Source organism: Onychostoma macrolepis, chromosome 01 (assembly GCF_012432095.1).
Source record: "Onychostoma macrolepis isolate SWU-2019 chromosome 01, ASM1243209v1, whole genome shotgun sequence".
Taxonomy (NCBI): domain Eukaryota; kingdom Metazoa; phylum Chordata; class Actinopteri; order Cypriniformes; family Cyprinidae; genus Onychostoma; species Onychostoma macrolepis.
The window spans coordinates 33,610,268-33,634,858 of record NC_081155.1 but is presented as its reverse complement, the minus strand read 5'-3'; the positions used below and the strand labels follow the sequence as shown (position 1 = coordinate 33,634,858).

Sequence of the window (24,591 nt, the reverse complement as noted above, 5' to 3'; positions counted from 1 at the left end):
TGTAATACATTATATCTTGTCGCAAATAATTATAACTGAATTTAAAAATGCATAGTGTAACAATGAATTGATAAGTGTTATAATGTATGAACTGTTGTTACAATTAATCAATTATTACGGTTGACTCTGTTAAAAAATGTAATTTCCCAAATAAACTTAAACCAGCACAATTTCATAAAATGTTTTTAAAAGATAATGGGTTCTGGCATGAAGAGCATATCGGATTTTCCTTTAATATCAAGAATTTGGTCCTGATTCTGAAATGTCCTATACAGCATTGTGTATTCTTATTATCAGATCCAGTCGGTTATTGAAAATGAAGATCCAACTTTTACTAACAGTAAAGTTAATTTCATACAGTTTGCTGTTCATACACTGACACCATTCAGACCAGTGGGTGGTATGGAACACTGCTGCTTTAGCAGCAGAGTCCACTTGTTCATTTCTTGGGATTTCACAATGTCCAGGTGCCCAATAAAAATAAAAAGTTCTGACAATTTGAAAAACACTTTTACTGTAACATGGAAACAGAAAACAGGAAATTTACAAAATGTAGACTATGGGCCAGTTTTACTACACAGGGCAAATTAACGTGAAAGCGCAATTCCAAAACAGCGGCGATGGGCATGGAAATTTCTGCGGGTTATTTACTACCAACGCGCAAATTAAAGAACACGCAAGAAGATGCAACATCTCATTTACATATTGATCAGCACAATATATGAAGCGCAGCGCAAATTATCATAGTTGCAAATAAATAATAAAGAAATAAAGAAGCCACAGTACGTTAAAAAAAACCAGAGACAAAAAAAAAAGAAGGGTTGCAAGAAGTTTTGATAGTTCTTCTGGCATTCCAAATAAATTAATACATGTGGAAAAAAATCCTCTCCCTTCTACCATGCGCTCTCTGTGGTGCCTTCTCCAAGTGACAACAATTGCAGCCATTTTAAGCGCAAAATAGTTTAAGACATGCTTTTTGGGTGTTAAATAATGGCGCAAATGCCAGTAATTTGACGAGCGCAAACGTTAGTAAATCGCATTGCGTGATTCGTTTTAATACTCTCCTCCCATAAATTTTGCATCTGAAAGGGAAATTCCTACAAATGCATATTCAATAAGGTCAGGCGCAAAAATAACTGTGTCCACGCCTTTTCAGCGCTAATTCGTCACTGCACGTCTTTAGTAAATCCTGACAGTACTATTTTAACGCCAAACGATGGTTTGTGCTGGCACAAGCTGTTAGTAAAACTGGCCCTATGTATGCACCTGAAGTGGCATATAATGAAATGAAAACTGAAATATTGTATCACTTTACATTTAGTCATTTAGCGGACGTTTTTATCCACAGTTTTTTACTTTAATAAAAAACAAGTTCTTACTAATATCACTGACTGAATAATTTTTGGTTGAATATACACATGACGCATGCAAGCACTACATTGAATAAGAGCTTTCATGTTCATGTCTGAGAGGGCGTCTTCCTACAAACAATATACATTCCTATAAGATTAGGTTTCTTCCTGTGTTGTAAAGCTATCTATCTCTCTTTCTCCCTGCTGTCACTGTTCTGAGAGCCAACGACACCTCCCTTTCTTTGTCTGAGCCTCCCCATTAATCTCTCCATCTTCACATCTGCCTATCTCCGCTAGAGTCTCAACCATTCATTCAGCCTGAGGTTCTGCAGAAGTTTGTTCTCTATAATAACGGAGGTAATGATCATTTTGCAAAGAATGGAGACTTTTGTGTATACTCGGATGACAATTTTTGAACAAATTCCAGAGCAAGCATGAGCAAGTTAGTGTGCATTTTTAAGACACAGAAAGGCAGAATAGCTGTTTTTCAGTACGCTAGAACAACATTAAGCAAGCTCACCAAATAACAGTCTTGTTGAGTTAATCAACTGGACATGTCTCTGTTGCTCAAGACATTTCTGAGAGGCAAAACATCTTGAGCAACTGCGAGACACACATGCAGTTTACTACAATAAGTCTACTAGATATTCAACAATGATTTAGATAACCAACCACCTTCAAAGACAACAAAGTACTAAGGGCAATACAAAAGGACTAGAGTAACTGTTCTAAAACCTAGTGAGCTGCCTACCAGGACAACATTTTAAGGGCCAGTTCCACTGTACTGCTTTTTAATAATTTTTATAACTTTTCATGACCGATACAAGTGAAATAAAATAATTTATATTAATATTATATTATAAAAAATTATATTCACACACTACGGTTCAAAAGTTTGTGGTTAGGGAGATCTTTTGTGTGTTTTTGCAGGAGGTTTCTTGTGCAAAATATAGTAAAACAGTATTATTGTGAAATATTATGATTTAAAATAACTTTTTTTCTCTATTTTAAAATATTTTAAATGTAATTTATTCTTGACATGGCACAGCTAAATTTTCAGCAGATATTTTTAAGGATTCTATAATCTAAGATTATTATTAGAACAGCATTTATTTGAAATAAAATCTTTTTGTAACAATATCAATGTCTTTGTCACTTTAGATCAAGTTAAAGCATCCTTGACGAATAACAGTAGTAATTTCTTAAAAAAAAAAAAAAAAACTTGCTGAACCCAGAATTTTGAACAGTATTAATATAATAAATAATAATTCACTCAACACCAAAAAGTAGTTAAATACTTTTACATTACATTTATAAATAACTACATAATGAACTACTGAACCCAACAGCTGAGGACTCCATGTTTTTAAATGTTTTTGTTTAATGTTGTACAACTTTTTTTTTTAGCATTTTAATTAAAATATATGTCAGTATAAATACATTTAAATCATTTAATAATTGTAAGACTTAATTGGGGAAAGTTGTGGTCCAAGTCTCCTGTGCGCTTCATGTGAGGAGCAATATTCGTGCATCAAGCACAGTTGTTGCCTATGAAGAGTGTTCCAAATCGATCACTTACAGTCATGGCCAAAAGTATTAGCACCCTTGGTAAATATGATCGAAGGCGGCTCTGAAAATAAACCTGCATTATTAATCCTTTTGATCTTTTATTTAAAAAAAATTAATAAATTCACAAAAATCTAACATTTCATTGAACTAAAACAATTGAAAATGGGGGAAAATCTCATTATGAAATTAATGTTTTTCTCAAATACACATTGGACACAATTATTGGTACTCCTAGAAATTCTTAAAAGTAAAAAGTAAAATATCTCTGAAGTATATTCCCATTCATATTTACAATTTTGAGCACACCAGCGTGATTATGAACATGAAATTATCCAGCCATGTCTTCCCGTTTCACAGAAACATAAATAGGAGGGAAAACAAAGCCCAAATTCCCTTATTCATCCATCACAATGAGTTAAACCAAAGAATATAGTTCTGATGTGCAGCAAAAGATAATTGTGCTTCACAAATTAGTGAAGTGGATTTAAGAAAAGAGCTAGAGCAGTGAAAATTCCCATTTCCACCATCAGGGCAACAATTAAGAATTTCCAGTCAACATAAAATGTTACGAAACTGCCTGGAAGAGGACGTGTGTCTATATCGTCCTAATGCACGGTGAGAAGGAGAGTTCGAGTGGCTAAAGACTCTCAAAGGACCACAGCTGGACAATTGCAGAAAATAGTTGAGTCTCGGGGTCAGAAAACCTTAAAAAAAAAAATTGTCAAACAGCACCTACATCACATGTTGTTCGGGAGGGTTTCAAGAAAAATTCTCATCGCTCATCCAAAAACAAACTCCAGCATATTCAGTAATTAGACACGACTGGAACTTCAAATGGGACTGGTTTCTATGGTCAGATGAAACTAAAAAAATGAGCTTTTTAGCAGCAAACACTCAAGATGGGTTTGGTGAACACAGGGATAAAAAGTACATGTGTACAATGAAATATACTGCTGTATTTTTGATGTTGTGGGCCTATATTTCTGCTGGAGGTCCTGGACATCTTGTTTAGACACATGGCATCACTGATTCTATCAAATACCAACAGATAAAAAAAATCAATAAGTGACTGACTCTGTTAGAAATCTTATAATGGGCCATGTTCGGATCTTCCAACCATACAATAATCCAAACACAAACCTCAAAATCAACACAAAAAAGGGTCACTGAGCACAAAACCAAGCTTCTGCTATGGCCATTCCAGTCCTCTGACCTGAACCCTGTAGAAAACGAGTGAACTGAAGAGAAGAAGCACCAACATGGAGCCAATACATATTGGAATCTAAAGGGTCTGGAGTGATTCTGGATGAAGGAATGGTCTCTGATCTCTTGTCAGGTGTTCACTAACCTCATCAGGCATTATAGGAGAAAATTTAGAGCTGCGAAACTTGCAAATGGAGGTTTCAAAAAGTATTGAATAAAAGGGTGCCGTTAATTGTGGCCAATATGTATTAGAGAAAAAATTTATTTCATAATATATTTCCCCCCATTTAAAATTCTTATTCTCCAATGAAAGGTTAGATTTTTGTGAATTTTTTTAAATAAAAGATTAAAAGGATTAACTTTCACTGCCTTCTTTGATCATATTTACCAAGGGTGCCAATATTTTTGGCCATGACTGTATAAGGTTCCATTTTAGTTAGATGGCATCTACGTAAGACAGCAATGCAGCTCACTAGGTTGTGGCACAGACCATTGTGTTTGTAATACTAACCCAAGTCTATGAGGATGGCATGCTGTTGGGATGTGAGCTGCTTCAGAAGCTCTTTGTAAGGAGTGTCATTGGTAGGAGGTTTGGTGCTGGGCACCTCCTTCCTCAGCAAATACTGCTCTGATAGAAACTTCCAAATCTCTCCTCGATGCTGACGAGGGACGCCTGAAAGGGAGAGGAAAACAGAAAGAAGAGCAGAAAAAGTGATTCATTGAGGGATCTTTTGAATGTTTACATGCCTAAGCACAACACCTCAGTTTTTGAGTGCTTTTTCAGTAGTGTGTGATCTCATCTGACATGTAGACGGAGGTCCATAAAATCACTTCAAGAAGACAAAGTCAACATTGGCAACGACTGACGTAAAAAGGTAACACGCATCCCTGCAAACCCCTCCCCATTCACACACATCCGAAAATGACATACACAAACATCACAAATCCAAAAACAGATGCAAAAAACGGCTCTTTGAGTAATTTCTGTGGCACTAGTGGCACCACAAAGAATTGCAAACACTCAGCATTTTGTCTCCACAAAAGCAAAGAATTACACCAGATTCATTGTGATAACATGATGATCTCCGTGTAACATCTGTACAAGTACGTGTCCGTGAATGTCTCATGTAAATGCCACAGTTGCACTGAACATGAACAGGTGTGTGCATAGGTGCGTGCAATCTCACCAATCATTCTACAGAACTACCCCTATAAAAACCTGTTTATCAAAGAGATAGCTCTTCTATCTATGATTATTAAACATTCAGACACATTCTCCAAATAAACATCAAACATCTAAAAATCCACTTTTTTCAAGAAAAGCAAATGAAAGGTTTTAAAATAACAAATGCACAAAGTTAACTCAGTTTATACTCCTATAAAAAAACTGAAAAGCTCCTATACTCCAATAAAAAACACGAAATGTCTAAAACAACATATTACGTACTCTTCACTCAATGTACAGGTGTAGTTCAGTTGATCCAGGTGTCAAAACATTCAATGAATAGGCTGCTAAGAAAACCTCATACAACCCATTTTTACATTTTTTATGTATCTAAGTGTGTGTGTGTGTGTGTGTGTTACCTTGTCCCACAGCTTTGTGGATCTCCTCAGTGTCAAATCTGACCTTTGACCTCCCAGTGGTGCTGAGCATTCTCTCCCAGACCAATGTTACATCTTTTAGACACGGAGTGATCTCTTCATAGTCCAGCTTCAGTCGTCTGCACTGCAGATCACTCTCTGATGCTGTACACACATTGAATGAAAATTTAAGAAATTAAAAATAATGTGCAGAATAAAGACAATCAGTTGAGTTGGAAGAACATTTACAACATTACACCACAGTGCATTCAATTTAATGACTTATTGTCCGTTCACACAGAACGTGTTTTACATTCCACTGCGCTATTTTTCCATTGTTTTTCTATGTAAACACAGTCTAAACAGACGTGTTTAACCACTGCACTCACATCTGATATCTTTTGCATTAAACAGCGTTCAACTTTGAAAAAACCTGTCTAGAGATCTCAAATTTTTTTCCCATTTGTACATGTGTCAATGGCGCCTTACTTAACTTTTTCTGTAACATTTATTTGTTCTGATGTGAAAAAGAGCTTAAATTACATAGCCCAACACTAACATGAAAATAAAACATTTAAATTTTAAGAACAATATTTAAGAATAATAGTATGCAACAGTAGCTGTTTTTGTTGCTATTATTACATAATTATTTATTATACATACATTATTTTTATTGCCATAGTCTAAGGATTAGGCGGTTTATTCATCTGCCAAAATGAAGAAATAAAACCATAATTTTTACATCTTTACTACTACTTTAGTACTTTTATAACAGTACACAAACATGACAGTTCGGTACCTCGGTTTTGACGTTACGGTTCAGTATGGTTCAACACAGCAGGAGGAAAAAAACTAAACATAAATTTTTTATTTTTTTAAATTATTATTAAACAATGGTTTACTGAACAAATTGTTCTTTCTTAAAAGGAATTCAATTATAATTAAAATTTTCTTAGGGATAAAAATCTACCTCAGCTTCTGCTCTAAACTATAGGGAGCCCTTTAACATTACTATAAGGTTACAATTAACAACAGAGCCCAAACTTCAATACTATTTATTTTTAACTATAATAATTAACACTCAAATTAAAAAAATTGTATGCAAACATGTTTTTAAATTAACTTCTAAATTATACAATTTCTAATTGTTGTTGAAATAACTTGTCATAACTTGTTTCATAAAATATTTATTTAAACATACATTAAACAATTAAGACATCACTAAGAGGTACAGTAAAATATAATAAAGTATATTGTGTAATATTTAGCAAAATGCTCTTCACTAGACTTAATTTCTCTAGAAAATAACGAGCTGTAGACACTGATGACTTGCCTGAGGTAAAATGAAATGCTGCGTGACATTTTGTTTTTGAAGCCGTTTTAAAAATTTTTTTTTTCCGCGATTGAAACGCTAATTGAGCGATCAAGTGAGGGGTGACTTGTTAGCTCAAGTTTATTTCACGTTAAAACTAGTAATAACGAGGAAGGGATGATCACGCTCACTCGTATTTTTTAATCTTGTAACATGATGCCTTTACTGTCACTATTGATCAAATTAATGCATCCTTGCTGAATATAAGTATTAATTTCTTTAAAAAAATAATAAAAAATTATTACTGACCCCAAACCTTTTAACTGTAGTATACATATAGAATATTTAAATTGGATTTATAAACCTGGGATACAAAAACTGAATTGGGAAAAAGTTGATTGTGTGAAAGAGTATTGTTATTGTTGTATGTATGATAATTTGCTTTATTTTAATTCGTTACACCATTATTACCATTTATCATTAAAAAAAGTTGTGGACTTTTTATAAATTCTGTATCAATGAAATTCTATTTTAAGTCCTATTTTTTTTCTATTTTAAGTCCAACAATTTACTTATTGCACCAGTGAAAATTCTCTTTTAGACACACAAACACAGGAAGAGATGCAAGAAGCGAAATTTCAGGAAAAAGAGAATAATACCCTCCCCACCCATCCTTACCCATGGGGCCAAAAAAAGAAGAAGAAAGAAGCAGAAATAGAAGTCTCCAAAGTGTCAAACATCAGAAGTTACGTGATTGAGAGGGAAAGTGGTAATATAAACACAGGCTAGATGTAGGGCAGACAGTCTTCCCAGTACACATCTTCTGACCCACTTCTTTATGCCCACACCCTATTCAATAGGTCTGGCTGCTTTCTTTTCAAGCTTCTGTCCTTTCTTTTCAGGTCATGAGAAGCATGACTGGGCATGGCGGGGCAGGACGTGACACTGCCAATCAAGAGCACACCCAAATCAGACCGCATCTGTGCAAGCAAAGCTCTTCACCTGTCATGATCATCTCATAACCTGCAGCAGGGACTTCCAGGTAAGGCAGCATATGGGTGCGCCAGGTTGTGCAGAAATGTGTGTGTATATGTGTGTGTATGCTACTGTTTATGGGAGGTGCTTTTGTGTATGCCAGTTGAAGGTATGCCAGACAAATCACCTGTCTGACAGTGGCATACGACCTAAAAACAGATCTGAGTTCCCAAGAACCGTATCAGGAAAAAAGTCTTAATACTGAATGCTATTCATTGAATAAATCTTAAGTAATCTGGATGTCGCAATTACCTTAAAAAAAATGTAAGATCTTGTACAAGCAGAATAATACTAGCATTAAAGGGGTGGTTTACGGTATTTCACTTTTTTCATTTTAAATAGTGTGTAATGTTGCTGTTGGTGCATGAACAGTATCTGCAAAGTTGCTTTGCTGAAAGTTCAACGTAAGCGGAGATATCGTCTTTTAAAAATCAGGAAGTTTAATGCCTACAAAAACGACTCATATGGGACTACAACGAGATACTTCCCGGGTTGCATACGTAAAAAACCCATAAATTTGCATCAACCCCTCCCTCCGGAACATGCCAAAGAGGGGGCAAGGCCATGTTCTGCGGCTTTGTCGAAGAGGAAGAGTTATAGTGGAGAGTTGTAGCCATGCCGTCGAAACGGTGTTATTTTCACCCAGCTGTCAGGTCTTCTGTGTTCGGGCTTCCTACGGACGCTGTAGTTCGTCAGCAATGGTTAAAATTTATGTTTGATTATGTTCCTGACAATTACAATCCTAATTTAGCTCTCTGTGCTGCGCATTTTACGGAAGACAGCTTCCAGAATCAAGAGAGTTCAGAGTTCAATGCCGGATTCACACAGAAACTATTACTAAAACATGGAGCAGTTCCAACTTAAAAACCAGAGGCAGCAGTTGTTGGGCCACAACCTGTTAGTAAGATTTAATCATTTTAAATGTATTTGCATGTATAATTTCAGACATAATGTTTTAGTTTTATCAAGGACGTAAACAAATGCCAACGCTGGCTTTAGTAGCCAGTTAGTTAAATGCTATTTTGTGTGTCTATGACAAACGCGTACAAATATTTTGGACCCGAATTTGTAATTATGTACTAATTTTGTAAATGTATTTTCCATGTATACTTTATGACGTAATTTTTCGATTTGATCAAGAACGTAAACAAGCCAACGCTGTTTGGTTATAGTGGCCAGTTAGTTCGATGCTATTTTGTGTGTATAAGACAAACGTGTACAAACTTTAAAAATTATATGTAATCACAACAGCAAACTTCCATTCAGAAACGTTTGTAAGAGCCGTGCTTGCGGAAGTTCTGCTTGACTCTCTTCATTACCGCTTTCTGGGTCTGATTCTGGGTCAAACTGATACGGCAATATTGACACCATTATTTACATTTGACCGCAGCACATGCAACTGTCGCCCGTGAAGTTAATGGGCGTGAAGTTTCCAGACAATGTGCAGTACGCAGTTTAGCCAATCACAACACACCGGCCCAACTGACCAATCTGAGCCCATTGCCTGTTTCTGAGGGAGTGGTTTCAGAGAATCAGGAAGTCAACCGGTCGTTCAAATGACAGAGGAGAAAGCGGCTTACAATAAAGGTGAAATATATGAAAAATAAGGCGTTTTTTAACAAACGAAACACTTAGACATGTTATATTGCACCCCATAAACACAATCAAGCAAAGAAAAAAAGCAGTAAACCACCCCTTTAACTAAAATAGTAATAAACTTAAATAAGCTAACATAATGTATGGCCAATTTTGGTGCAAAGGTGAATATAAACTAGAGCTAACAGCAAATCTAAAACCAAAATGAGTCGCATAATTGATTTCATTTTTGTTAATTGAATTTGTAAAGGTATCCTACTGCCACTTTGTTACTTGGTCATTTATATGCGGAATTGACAATGTTCACAGTGATAATAGTTATTGTGTGAGTGTTTGTGTTTCACCTTGTAGTTTCTGATTCTCTCTCTCCATCCGCAGCAGGAGAATTTGTTGAAGAATTGCTTTCCTCCATAACGCTCTTAACTGTGCCCCACTCCTCTTTCTCCTCTCCTCTGGCACCGCCCCCAGGATGCTGTCCCCACCCCCCACTCCACCTCCTAGCGCCATTCTGTTGCCAACCTCTAAGGTGGATTCTGGAAAACAGAATAGTTTGTCACAATAGCATAAATTAACATGAACTACCAACATTTGCATACATAAATTACCAACAATGTCACCCAACATCATCTACAGTAAACAACATCTACATCAACTATTAATATCATCATGTCTATGTTTGTCATTATACCATGATTTCAGCAGTGACCAGTGAAGTTTTGTGATTCAGAATTGCAGTATGTAGTCAGTAGACCATAAAAAACGGTGTGTAACTTTATATGGAAAGTATAAAAATGACCTTTTTCTGTAAAGTAAAAAACTATAAATGGTTTAACATGACATATGTAATTTTACTGCAAAATAAATGCAAAACGTATGGGTTTTAGCAGTAAAAACTATGAATCTATGAATTGCCATATAATTCACAATTTAAAAAAAACAGTAAAAGGACATTCCCAGTATTTTCATATGATTAACAGCATATTTTTGTACAAAGTTATGTCCCTATTAAGTAAATATTGTTGCAAGATATTAAATAAACATTAATAAAATAAAGAGAAACAGAAAATGACAAACAAAAAGAAATATGAGAAAAGATTAGAAATAAGGTAAAATTTGGTAAGTTCAGAAATTGAAAAAAAAGAAGAAAAAAAAAAAAAGAACAAAAGTCTCTGATTTCATCACACTTTAATAAACAGCAGGTGTATTGCATAATGGCATGTGTTTTCCACAAGATTTTTTTGTTGCTTTCTCTCGTGTTTGCAGAAATTAACACTTAACAAAAGAGCAAACCACAAAACACACAGAAATACAAACAGATGCATGAAACTCAAATACAAGTGTCCATGCATACAGGCAGAGGTGTTAAAAATAAAGCGAACACCACCCAAACTATAGGGTGGATCCGAGACCTCAAAATTCCCTTTTTGCTTGCAAAGTGAGAAATTGTGCATAAAGAAAAATAAAACGTACTATTGTATATAGTATAAACACAGAGTGAGATCACGTAAAACACTGTGCTGCATAATCACAAGGAAAAGAAAAATCAAATCAGAGTGTTGAAATAAAACAGCATTCACCCACACACTATACATCTTTCTTTCATCTCACTCCTGTAACACACAAAACCAGATCTTGTCTAAACCCGCTGTAGTTTAGCCCATTTCCTACCCGCAGTTCAAAAAAGACAAAAACATTATAAATTGATTGGATTTAAATGCTAATGTTCAAACAGCAGTTCTCATTTGCCCAGCTCAGCTCATTAGCATGAATATAAATGTTGCAGAAATGTTTATTACCAAGTCTCACTGAAAATATTGCTGCTGTCAGTGTAAACAATTTAAGGATTACAGTAAGGGTTATAGGATTTTCAAACCTATAATTGTCCAAAGGGAGTTTGTTTTCCCAATTTCCTCATTCCAGTGGTCACAAAATGCCTCAGATTCACTTTATTATTGAGACACAGCAAATGTTTTTTTTTTTTTGGATAGGAAACCTACCATAATAATGTTAGAATCAAACAAACAAAAAAAATCTGTGTGAATAGAAAGTTTACTGAGACTCTAAGTGAAGTAGATCAAAAAAGTTGACCTTTTTCCTTTTGGGGGCCACCATGTTGAGATCATACGACCAGACACACACTGCTTAATCTCTAGATAAATAACTGTGAAAAGAGCATATTCACAAAAACATTAATAACTTAAAAAACAAAAAAAACAGTGACACTAGATTCATGTTGCAAGGTATATATTATATTTAAAATGTATTTTATTATTTAAAAGACTCACTGTTATAAATGTATTACAAATTGTTATATTTTTTTACTGAAAAAATAAAAATAATTTAAATTAATAAATATGAATGAATAACAATAATAAATATAAAGGAAAAATGGCAGGAGGGCATTTACAACCAATATTTGAGATTCCTGCATACACGGTAATATACAAGTCAAGTACAACTTCTCAAGACAGTGAGAGAACTGCAGTGCCTTCACACACACACACACACTTGGTCTTGGTCAGACAATGTTTCTGCCTAACATAATTTAAGGCTTTCAACAGAAGGGCCATACAACTTCTCTCAAAACAGCAATTTCTTATGTCAGGAATCATACACACACACACCTGACCCAGTTCCAGTGGGGTGGAGCAGCCACATGCGTTTGAGTGTATGTGTGGAGATTGCTACAGCGGACACTGACGCACTCGGACACTTGGGCGCCGGTCACTCCCTCTGGAAACACACACACACACACATGCACGCACACACACACGCGCACACACGCGTACGCGCACACACGCGTACGCGCATGCACACACACACACTGGCCACTCCCTCTGTGAATAAGTGGTGTTTCTGCCCAGACCAACGCCTTACAAGTGTGCAAACACAAATATGTAAGTGGGTCAATAAGGCCGGTGCTTTCCTGTAGATATCTGTCAACATGACCTCCTGCAAAACACCACACCCAACACACACACACACACACACACATGCATACATTACCTCATTAACACAAACATTACTTCATTCAGCGCAGACACACACTTGTCAAGACACACCCAAATATACTGGAGAAACACACACACAACAAGAGCGCTCTTGGCACGCATTTTGCTTTAAGGAAGTGTATTCATATTACTGCACAGACATCAACATACATTTTTCCGCAAACAAAAAAAGGTCAGTTCTCCAGAAACAGATACTGAACACCTTTTAATTGAGCACACAAACACAGTGCACACAACTGTGGAAGCCTGTTTTAGCTTTAAAGAAAAAAAAAGTATTTGAGACTTCATATATCACAATTTCAATTTTATTTCTTGCAATAGTAACTTTATATCTCACAGTATGACTTTATATCTTATTTTAAACTTGAATTATTTTTTAACAACTGTTAAACCTAGGCTGTAACATCATAATTTGCAGGCATTTAATTTTTTGAGCCTATTAAGTTAAACAAAAGTGTGGAGAATTAATCAGCATGTCTCTCATTCACACACACAAACACACCTGAGGGGTGTTTTGACATCCGGATCAACATTTACTGCGAGGTGCTGCCAAGTCTAATGAGCTACCAGCTTCAAAATGACAGACCTGATTTGCTGTTTTGGCAGCTCAAGAAAGAAAGACATAAAACAGGTCAAGAAAATAAGAAAAGCAAGCACTGACAGAGTCATGTCTGGGTGCGGGGGGGATGGGGTGATGAGGAAGGTGATAATCACTGTAATTCTGTTTCTCCGCCAAAAGAAACATCAAGTCCAAGTTGGCTATCAGTTGTCAAACTCACTTAAATTAAGTCTTTACCGTGACATTAAGAGCAAGGGCACCACCTTGTGGATATCAACAGTTACCACGGCATGTAGAGGCACTGACTGTACTGTACACTGTAAAGTGTAGTTGATATATGTGATGTTTTGCATTAATGTACCCTACTTACATATTCAACTAGGGTGTTACCTTTGGAATCTGAGCCCTTCTGTGGTGTTGCGACTCTTAAGAAGATCTGTTGTCTCCAGGAGTGTCTCCGGCTACGTAATGGACTGTCATCTCCAACAACACACACTGCTCCTGGACTGGACAGGGCTGCCACGTCACTAAACACACATAGAAATACATAAACTAAGACCTCCATTCACAAATATATACACATGCAGACAGACAGCAGTCACAGGCTTCTGTCAGAATAGACAGCATATTAAATATGAAAGCTCATAAAACAAGACCAAAAAAATAATTTCAAAACAATCCTAGACCAACTCATTACTACAAAAAATGTTATTTGTAGGTTTTTTTGGGGGGTTTTTTAACGTACTGTATGCTACTATCAAGCACTCACTTTATCTTTAAAAACACTAATAATTCATCACTGTTGAATGTAAAGTTTAGGAAGTCCCAAAATGTATTATTATCTATCTAGTCTACATTACAATGCTGTTATGTATTTATTATTTTATTTTTAAAATATGATATTGTATTTTATTCACAAACACTAGGCTATCAATTTTTAATGGTTTCAAAATAAGCATAATGTCTATGCATGTCTTCTGAAAAAAAACAAAAAAACAATTTGCATTGACAAAAACTCAATTAGTTGATTTTCGGTGCACATCCGAATTCATTACAAGGACATTTATCTTTGTCTATTAAGTCCTTATCCACATGAGCCTCGGTGGCAGGTGCAGAAAAAAAAAACAGAAATGGAAGGCAGAAAAATGGAAAGAAGAATTGGCAGAATGCGAAGAAGAAACAAGAGTACCTCTTCCTCTGAGAGTCACTGGTATCATCACTCTCCACTACAGGGGCCAGAAATTTGAGGAAATTTGGAACAGAGGAGGAGGAGTGTAATCTTGCTCTAAAGCCACTCAGCCCTGATGGACTGAGAGATAGAGCATGAGAAAAAAAGAGAGAAAGAGAGAGAGGCCACAGAGTAAAAGAGTGAAACAGAGAGTCAATGTAATGTACAGCCTCATTGGACTGAAACAGCACAAAAGGGAAATCGATCCTGTTCTTGTTTAATTAAAATTGAGAACACATTGGGGTGAATTCACCAAACAGTGGTATTTTGGGGCGAACACCTGTGTTTTGTTCACTGAATCGAATAATTGAACTAAAGTTGAAATAAAATGAAATATAAATATTAAATAAAAAGCTTAAATGTAAATGAAAACTACAAATGTTGTCTGTAGGCAACTAACTGAAATCAGTTAAACTAAATAAACTAAAAGTAAAAAAAAAATTAAAAATTAAAGATAAATAGAAAATAAAAAATAAAAATGACAAAAACATTTAACAAAATTACTAAAATATAAAGTAAAATTAAAATGAAAACTGAAAATATAAAAATAAAAGCTAATTCATTCATTCAAAAGTGGCAGTTACACAATAGAATTATATATATTATTAAATTACGTGGGTATGCATAATATAACAATTAATTTGTCTGTACTTAATGCCCACACTTAATAGCCAGTATCTATACAAAACACAGACCTCTATATAAATTGAATCAATAATACATATTTTTCCGGATTTTCTAGACTATTTTTAAGTTGTAAAGTGAGCAGGGTATTTTAAAATTTAACTAGAGATGCACCGATTGACCGGCCAATGATCGGAATCGGACGATTTTTTGCATGACCGGCCCGGATCGGTGACCGGCCGATCAGTCTCACGTCTAGCCGATTCCGAGCCTATCCTTTTATTGCCAGCGGTGCAGGCATTCAGTATAGACGGCGACTGATAATGTATTTCTGTCGTGCCAGATGAGGCTTGCACAGCCTGAGTGAGTGTGTGAAAGAGACAGCACACACAAAGTAACTCACAGAAATGTATAGATGCATACTGTGGTAGAAAAAAAAAAAAAAGATGATATTTACAAAATATGATTTAGATAAGCAACATTATATGGCCATGATGTTTCCCCGAATATCAATATCAACATGATTGCAATGTGACACTGATTTTATACAATAGTATTTCAATAAACAAGAAGTCAAAATTAAGTGACTTAGATTTTAGACAAAATATTGACTGTTTTTGCTCAATTTCACTGAAGAAAATAGTTCCGATCAAAGCCACAGCAGAAATGTTTAATGTCTCAGAGCAACACACAGCCGTGTTTCGTTACTGAATGAATCCATGTTTTTGAACGAACTGAGTGAGTCAATGATTCAGTGGCCCATTCATAAGGACAGGCACTTGCCTCGTTACTGAATGAATCAGCCGTTTGAATGAATCGGTTGAATGAACGAATAAATGACTCACTCACTAAAACAGACACTTGCCGCCACCTACTGGTGGTTTAGTCATATTTAAAAGTATCATTGCATTCATTGCATTGAAATTTTGCAGTGTAAATGCATTTATGGCACCTCAGCTCCATCAAACTGTCTGTGTAAATGCATCTAATGCCACTTCAGATGCAGCTTCTGTTTACTCTGCAGTGGAAAGAGAGTTTGTTAATACTAATTTCATTTGAATGGTAACAACTCTACAGTTTCTTATTACGCTAACTGAATTAATTGAAACAAAGTAAGAATTTGATGTGAAAGATGACACATTTAATAAGGTTAGGGGTAAAAAAATGACCATTTATGAACATAGTGGGAAATCAACATCTGGACGTCTGTTTTGTTACATACAGCAACTCATTTTAAGCTAACTATTTCTTCCTCTTTCCAGTCACAGAGCACTTTATTTTGAGAGTTGTTTAAGTGAGAGAAAAGCTGTAACTTAGTCCAGATTGGGGGAATTGTAATGTATAATAATTTCTTTTATTATGTAAATAATTTTTGCATTGGAATTTGCATAGATATTTGTTTGTATATGCTGTCAATTATAGTTCTTAGAAACAAAATCGGAATCGGCAAAATCGGCATCGACAGGTCACGCTTACAAAAAAATCGGAAATGGCCAAGAAAATTGCAATCGGTGCATCTCTAAATTTAGCGCATGGCTTCAGCAGGCATGTGTAATGATACTGAGAGGGGCAAGGGGTGCCTGTGCATTTACTGTGGTCTAAAATGGAACTGCATCACACTCTAACTGAGAGCCATTGGGGCAGATTTGAAACTGCCCCACTTATTTTCCCGTTAACTTAAGTAAACCTTGCTCCAGATCAAGACTGATATCAATCCACTTCAGCCGTGTATATTACCCTACATCAGTAACTAATTGGCATGTCTGTTCTTCCTATGTGAAGTAGCATATCAAATTAATTATGAAAGTATAAATCTTTTGGCTTAAACATGTTCCTGAAAATAGCCTTTATTTGGTTCTGTTGCATTTATGTTTTATCTGAGAATAGACGTGACTCTCTTTTCTTCAAAACTTGTAGCATTCTAAAACAACATTCAGAGGCAATTCTAAAATAGCATTCAATGCATGTGTTGTGTGTACTTAAAGCCTGTCAATCAACATTAGAGCGCCACCCTCAGACTGAATATTGCAAGCACGTTAGACCACCAAAAAAAGAGTCTGTGTGTGTTCAGCGATTAAAATATGAAGACCCAGAATTTGATAAATTCAAAGTCAGGAGCTGCTACTGTGTGCAACCTAAATCTTTTGGCAAAAGATTACAAAAATAAACATAAACTGATCACTCACTGAATATGCACTATAATAAATAAGAGGAAATTTGATATTAGGTTGACCGAGTCATTAAAAAATAAAATAAAAATTATTTTGGGCAAGCCCAGATCTGTTCAAATGAGCCTCATTCCAGAATGCGCCAGAAAGGCTTGATGCAATTAATGCAAACAGTAAACAGAGTATTTTAATTGAAAGGTATGATTTCTATTGATGGAGGCAGCAGTACTGATATAGAAGAGAGGTCTAACTAGACTGCATCATAGTCATCTCCTGCGTCCTCAACAACCTAGCTCTCAGGATAAGCCTTTGCAAGTTCAATTTGATTTCAGTGAAATCTCCCCAACGTGTTTTCACAAACTTTTACACAAAAAGCACAGAAACTTCAGAGAAAAGACGACAGAAAAAATAACTAAAATCTTACGGGGGAAAAAGTACCATGACCTGTTTGTGAATGACAGTAGTACAGAGAAAGACACATACACGCACACCTCACCTCCGCTTGAGGGGCCGGGTGGAATGATCAAGAGCAAATGTACGAGGCCTCAATGGCCGCTGACACACAGGAGAGGAAGAGGCCAGAGGGGAGGAAGGACTGATGAAAATACAGAAAGGATGGAGAAAATAAAGGCTGGCGCAAAGGAATACGAAAGCAGGGATGCACAGAATTAAAAAAGTGAAACACACAGTGAACTGAATTCACACTGCAGACTAAAAAATGTGATGCAAGAGGAAAGAGAAATCCTCACACCCTTCTCTAGAAGCACCTACCACAGCGATTGACTGACAGGAGTCCATCACTGACATTGTACATGTAAACAGAGTTTGCAAATGCAAATATTCAAATTTAATTCTATTTGAACTATGTCAATTGGGTGCACCAATAAAAAAAACATCTGCTATTTGAATTTGCAGTTGGTGGTTTGGATTTTGTCCACATTTTGTTTTGACAGACACAAACTACGTACAATGATCAAAAGCAGCTAGCACACACACACACACACACTGTCTCACTTGCTCTGATGTGGGGAATCTGTGCTGACAGAGTAGTGTCGGACCAGTTTGGGCTTGGTGGCGGCAGTAGGTTGTAGAGGGGGAAGACTAGGCTCAGAGGACGACAGCATGGGAGAGTGACTAATTGTGCTTGCACGTCTCCTGAAGCCCTGAGGCGGGCTCTCAGGACCCTCCTGACTTCCCACTGAGCCTTCTAGACGCTTCAGATCCCCTGTGGAATTGTGGGAGCGGAGTGGACTGGAGGGAAGGAAAGAGCAGAGGGGCTCCTCCAATGATGTTTCCTTAAAAATCAAAATAGAACATGTCAATGATCCTGCTGAAACAGAAACTTGTAAAGAAGCTATTTTAAAAGAAAGTTGTAAAACAGGAAACAGCCAACCGTAATACTAATGAAGAATAGTGGACTTTATTTTGAAAACAAAATGTTTATTGTGATTATTATCACTAATAAAATGCATTATTTTTAATACATGCTGGTGCTTTTAGTCATATTGCTGTTAAGACCATAATTATATAAAAGCATTAAGCTACTCAAGGATACCATGGCTAGTTATGGACTAATTACGTAAAAAGAGAAAAAGGAGGATCTTGCAATCTCTTCAATCCATATGTAACATGATTTCAAGTCATCAATAAATTCTTCCAAAAGGTTTAAAAAAATAAAATAAACCTTTTTGTGTGAGGAAAAGTTTCAATAGAATGTGAACACTGAGGTCCTGCACGACCGAAATGTTTGTTTGTAGATTTTTAAAATGCACTGAGCACTTTAGTTTTTGTAAAAATAAAAAGATGATGTATCGTGGTACTGTTGATAAAGGTGGAAGACGGTCACTTGGAGGAGAAGAATTGTTGAATAAAGTTGTTATTTTTGTTTTCTTTGTGCACAAGAAGTATTCTCGTAGCTTCCTAAAATTACGATTGAACCACTGACGTCACACTGACTATTTTAATGATGTCCTTTCTGGGTCTGGGAACATTTCAGTTGCATTGCTGTCTATGCAGGGTCAGAAAGCTCTCGGATTTCATCAAAAATATCTTAATTTGTATTCCGAAGATGAACGGAGGTCTTATGGGTTTGGAATGGCAGGAGGGTGAGTAATTAATGACAGAATTTTCATTTTTGGGTGAACTATGTCTTTAATATTCAGCTTTGCCATCACAGAAATACGTTTTAAAGTATACTGAAATAGTAAACAGTTGTTTCAAATTGTATTAATATTTTGCTTTATTTTTTATCAAATTAATGCAGCCTTGGTAAACATTTAACAGACTTCTTTCAAAAACGTGGAAAAAAAAAAAAAAACCTTACTTTAGAATGGTATTGTAAATATATATTTTTCAAATGAAAATTAATGCAAGCCTGAAGTGGTAATGTGGCTACAACATGTGTATTCATTTTTAATAATTTAAATAATACTTTTAAAATACATTTTAATAATTAAAACTGCTCAGAATCCATTATTATATATTATAAAACCTGATCAAACTTATAATACAGCTTTTGTTTCTGAAGTTTCAATGTATTTTCATAGATGCATGTTATGAAAAAGACTGTGATGCTCTTTAGAAGAGTTAATGTCCAGATATTACTATCACTTTGCTTAAAGGGGCTGTCATGGCCTAATAGTTAGAGAGTCTGACTTGTAACCCAAAGGTCACAGGTTCAAGTCTCGGTACCGGCACATCCTTTCCTCATCAAAACCATTGCAAATTTATTGTGAATAGCCAGTCCTGAATGACATTTAAAGATATTGATGGTGTAAGAGTTCTGCAGACCTGATTTGCACTGTTCAGTGTGGTGGAGCTGGAGTTGCTGCTCTCTCCTTCACTGTTCTCCCTCTGGGATTTGGACTTACTGCTGCCCTATTATATAAAGACATCAATTTTTCCATAAATTACATGTTATCTTGCTACAAGTCCAATAGTCTACTCATGTTCAAAATGTTTACATACCTTCCAGATCCCCTCCAGTGATTCAGTGAGGGATCTTTTTGCTCTAGTCTTGAGCTCCTCCAGACGCACTCGACTGGAACTGACGGTGCCTTCAGCATTCACAGCAACCTCCTGAGAAGTCTAACACATGCATACATACAGAAGTGTATATGGACAGACATCTATATCCAATACCCCAAGATCTCAGTTGCACTTTTAGTGAGGTGTAATATTCACTTTTCACTTTTACTTTTAATATAATGGGACATAATGGGAGTCCATAAGGATCTTGATTACATTAAATGGAGGGGTACCTTTTTTGTTTGTCCGTTATGTGTGTGTGTCTTTTGTCTCTCCTCGTACAGTCGTCTCAAACATGACACAATCAACTCATTTTCTTCCTGATCTGACTTGGGCCTGGCTTTCTGTTCAAACAAAAAAAAGGTTTAATTTCTGCAAATTTCCACAAGGTGGCATCATCGATCTTACAGAACATACACGGACAGAGAAATCTAACCAGCAGAGCAGAAGGAATTTACTCAGCATTTTTACAAATTTATTACAATATAATTTAAGCTAGTCTGAAGACTAAAACTAGTACATATATAAAAGTTATGTGAAAGAAGGGGTTAATTTAAATCAATATATTTAAATCAAGGGGTATATTTAAATGAATACTGCAAAGACAAATTTCTGTATGTTGCACCTTCAAAGCTGAAATGAAATCTACACCTCTGCCAGAAAGTAAAAAATCTAAACACATAATGCTCAGAGGATATCAGTCCATTCATCATCAGGATGTTCAGTCGTTCAGGTTTGAGTGTGGTTTCAGGATGCTAGACGAGTGGACTAACTGGTTTCATTTACAGCAGTCACACCCTCTGAACAGAACACACATTCCTCAAATGCCGCACTTAAAGGATTTGACACACACTGCTAATCCTAAGAACAGGGGAGCTAAAGCGTATTTGTGTAGTGTGTTATAGCGGTTTTAAGTTTGGAATAACTGAACTCACCATGGTGCTCTCAAACACAGCTGCCTGCTCCTGATTATCCAGACCTGCCAAATGTGTCTGCAGTTCCAGCTTAGCATTGGATGGATGAAGACCTGCACATAAACACATGAGTCATGCCATGCACAAAGAAGCAAACAAGTATACACCGCTGCATCCCATAGAATTCTGAAATAAATAAATCTCTTATCCTAATTCATGTTCTGAATAAACAATTTTTCAATTCTGCTATTATCAAGGTTAAATTGTAGTGTGTTTAAGGGACTGTTCACATAAAAATCGCAACTCTGTCATAATTTACCCATATTTAATTTGAAATTGGTATGATTTCCATTCTTTCATGAAACACAAAAGGAGACATTATAAAAATTTTCCCATTGATCTCTGCATAAAATAAAAGCATAGTGACCAAGGGGGTGATAAGTGCCAAAAAGGGCAAAAAAGCATCAAGAAAAGGATCAGTTCAAAAAGGATGCATTAAATTAGGGGTGTGCGATATTGAAAAAAAAAAATCTTTTTTGGGGGATTTTTTTGATAACGATAATTAGACGATATTTTGCCGAGTGTTATTGTGCTGATATCTGACTACCGTGGACAGCTGCAGTTTTTGATATTCTTCATTCTGTGTGGTCAGTTCACATCAGTGAACAGAAATTAATCTTTTCATATAAGTTTAAATTGATTTTTTCCTTTTATGGGCATTTTTACCTTTAATAAAGCCATTTTTTTTCTAAAAGTGTGTATCTTTTGAGTCAAATTGTTACATTTAATCAGTCAATTAGAATAATAAGACATTTAGGCTGTTACCAAACAAATGAAACCAGTATCAATAAAATTAATCTTTGTAGAAGTTGCATCTGAAGTGGCATTTAAATGTATTTATACACTGTTTAATGCAGCTCAGAGGGACATGGAGTGCTTTAATCTGCACTTACAAATGCATAATATGCATAAAACATTGAACATTGAATACTGATATTTGAAATTACAGTATTTTAAAAATGAAAAGATACTTTAAATGTGAAATTAAAACCGCCAGTAGGTGGCAGCAAGTGACTGTTAACAAGTGAGTCATTGCGACTGAACCGAATCATTTTAATGGTTGATTCATTCAGGAACAAAACACCGTCATGTTGCTCAGAGACGCAAAGCAGTGTTGTGGCTGTGTTTGGAATGATTTTTGTTGGTGAAATGGAGCAAAAACAGGCAATATGGTGTCTAAAACATAAGTCTGTTAATATTAACTTATTGTTTATTGAACTGTTGCATAAAATCAGTATCACATTCTAATCATGCTTATTTTTGAAAGAAAAAAAAGAATTTTAACTATATGAAATGAAATAAATATGTACATTTTCTGCCCCCATATCTTGAATTTTGTGATCTTTCTTAATGCATTTTAATAGACTTTAATAGGCAGTGAAAAAACACACTCTAAATGCACACGTGCCCACTAGACTTCATCACAATGTATGCGTGCACTCTGTAGGTGTTTGGTTTGGTTTTTGCAAAATACTCCATAATGTCAAATTGCACATCGTTAAAACAACAATTACGATATTATCGCAGACGATATATATAGCACACCCCTACATTAATTAGATCAAAAGTGACTGTAAAGACTTTTACACTGTGACAAAAAAATCTATTTACATTTAGTTGTTTAACAGATGCATTTATCCAAAGTGATTTACAATTGAGGATAATAGAAGCAATCAAAACAGTGAAAAGTAAAATAAAAGCAGTTCTTTCTATTCATCAAAGAATCCTGAAAAAGAAGTATAAGGTGTTTCTACAAAAAATATTATGTAGCACAACGGTTTTCAACATTAGTAATAATAAGAAATGTTTCTTGAGCATCAAATCACCATTTTAGAATGATTTCTGAAGGATCATGTGACACTGAAGAGTTAATGGCTGATGAAAATTCAGCTTTGCAGAAATAAACCACGAAAATAAAACCAGAGAAATAAATAACATTTTAAAATAATAATGACTAATAAAAATGTTTCAGAATATTACTGTTTTTATTGTATTTTGCAGCCTCGGTGAGCACAAGAGACTTCTTTCAGAAACATTAAGTAGTGTATTTGTTTTTGTATGGAAAAAGGAGTGGGAAACATTTTTCAAAGTATCTCCTTTTATGATCCAATAAAAAAAGAAGTGATAATACAATAGTACTTTCTGGATTAACTATTTTTTTAGTGTACCAGAAAATCTGATAATAGCTGTGAATGTGTGCACTAGAAAGTTTGTTACCTCTGACAGGTGCAAAAATAAAGGAATACAATAAGAAAGAAGAATGGGCTGATATAGGGATAAAATATGATAGCCATGAGTGATATGACAAACATTTGTAGATGTCTCACCCTCTATTCTGTCACACAGTTTGTGCAGCTGCTGTAGGGGACAACTGTCACACTGCTGACTCTGGTTCCTACTGTTCTGCTGCAGGGCGGCCACAGAGAACGCCTGTTTCAAAGTCAACATGATCTCATCCACCTAAACATGAAAGTGACATTCACACAGAACAGATGTAAGTGTCACAAGATCGGAAAGAGTTTAGAGAACAATAACTGCATCCTGTAGAAGTATACTATTTATAGCTATAAATCCATTGACGTTTCATGATATAGTATTTGTAACATGCAACAAAATATTTTTGTACATAAAAATTGCATTGTTCTTTGTGTACTAAAACAGTAACATAAGACACAAGTATTTTCATTCTCAACTGACTGAACAAGAACATAAAATTTCTGTCTTCTCTAAAGCAACTATTCTGAATATGTTCTTCAGACTGAAACAATGTATTCATCTCTCCTCATCTATTTATCCATGGTTCTCACCAGAGCTTCGTTAGCACACTGGAAAACATAGCAAACAAACTGGCAGCCTCCACATTCCACCGTCTCCCTGCATATGAAGCCAAAGTGGTCCACATGACGAATACCCTAAAGAAAGTAAAAAAAAAAAATCATTCATAAGAGGAAAAACTTAAAGAGGCCAACTAGACTCAATTAAACTACTGTTCAAAAGTTGGAGTTAGTAAGACTTTTTAATGTTTTTGAAATTATTTTCTTATGCTCACTTAGGTTACATTTATTTATAAAACAGTAACTGTGAAATATATTAAAAATAACTTTCTTATTTTAATATATTATAAAATGTCATTTATTCCTGTGATGGCAAAGTTGAATTTTCAGCAGCCATTACTTCAGTTTTCAGTGTCACATGATCCTTCAGAAATCATTCTAATATGCTTGGTGCCCAAGACACATTTCTTATAATTATCACTGTTGAAAACAGTTGTGGAAACTGTGATGATTAATTAAAAAGCTCAAAAGAACAGCACTTATTTGAAATAGAAATAAATTTTGTAACATTATAAATG

General features: G+C 35.4%; 1 protein-coding gene across 5 annotated transcripts in view; it reads right to left on the bottom strand.

Annotated features, from left to right (window-relative positions):
• tbc1d1 (TBC1 (tre-2/USP6, BUB2, cdc16) domain family, member 1) overlaps positions 1–24,591 on the bottom strand; it is a 57,622-nt gene that overhangs the window by 11,693 nt on the left and 21,338 nt on the right. For 3 of the 5 annotated variants that reach the window (XM_058762633.1, XM_058762799.1, XM_058762873.1), the window contains 13 exons: positions 24,047–24,151; positions 23,567–23,699; positions 21,201–21,292; positions 20,499–20,609; positions 20,206–20,325; positions 20,029–20,115; positions 18,253–18,533; positions 17,735–17,833; positions 14,408–14,527; positions 13,609–13,745; positions 9,993–10,181; positions 5,709–5,870; positions 4,636–4,797 (listed from right to left, as the gene is read on the bottom strand). In XM_058762633.1, the coding sequence (XP_058618616.1) occupies positions 4,636–4,797; positions 5,709–5,870; positions 9,993–10,181; positions 13,609–13,745; positions 14,408–14,527; positions 17,735–17,833; positions 18,253–18,533; positions 20,029–20,115; positions 20,206–20,325; positions 20,499–20,609; positions 21,201–21,292; positions 23,567–23,699; positions 24,047–24,151 (1,798 nt within the window). Of the gene's footprint in view, positions 1–4,635; positions 4,798–5,708; positions 5,871–9,992; positions 10,182–12,272; positions 12,428–13,608; positions 13,746–14,407; positions 14,528–17,734; positions 17,834–18,252; positions 18,534–20,028; positions 20,116–20,205; positions 20,326–20,498; positions 20,610–21,200; positions 21,293–23,566; positions 23,700–24,046; positions 24,152–24,591 lie in introns of those variants that run through there. The other 2 variants (XM_058762721.1, XM_058762964.1) reach the window with 2 other exon arrangements.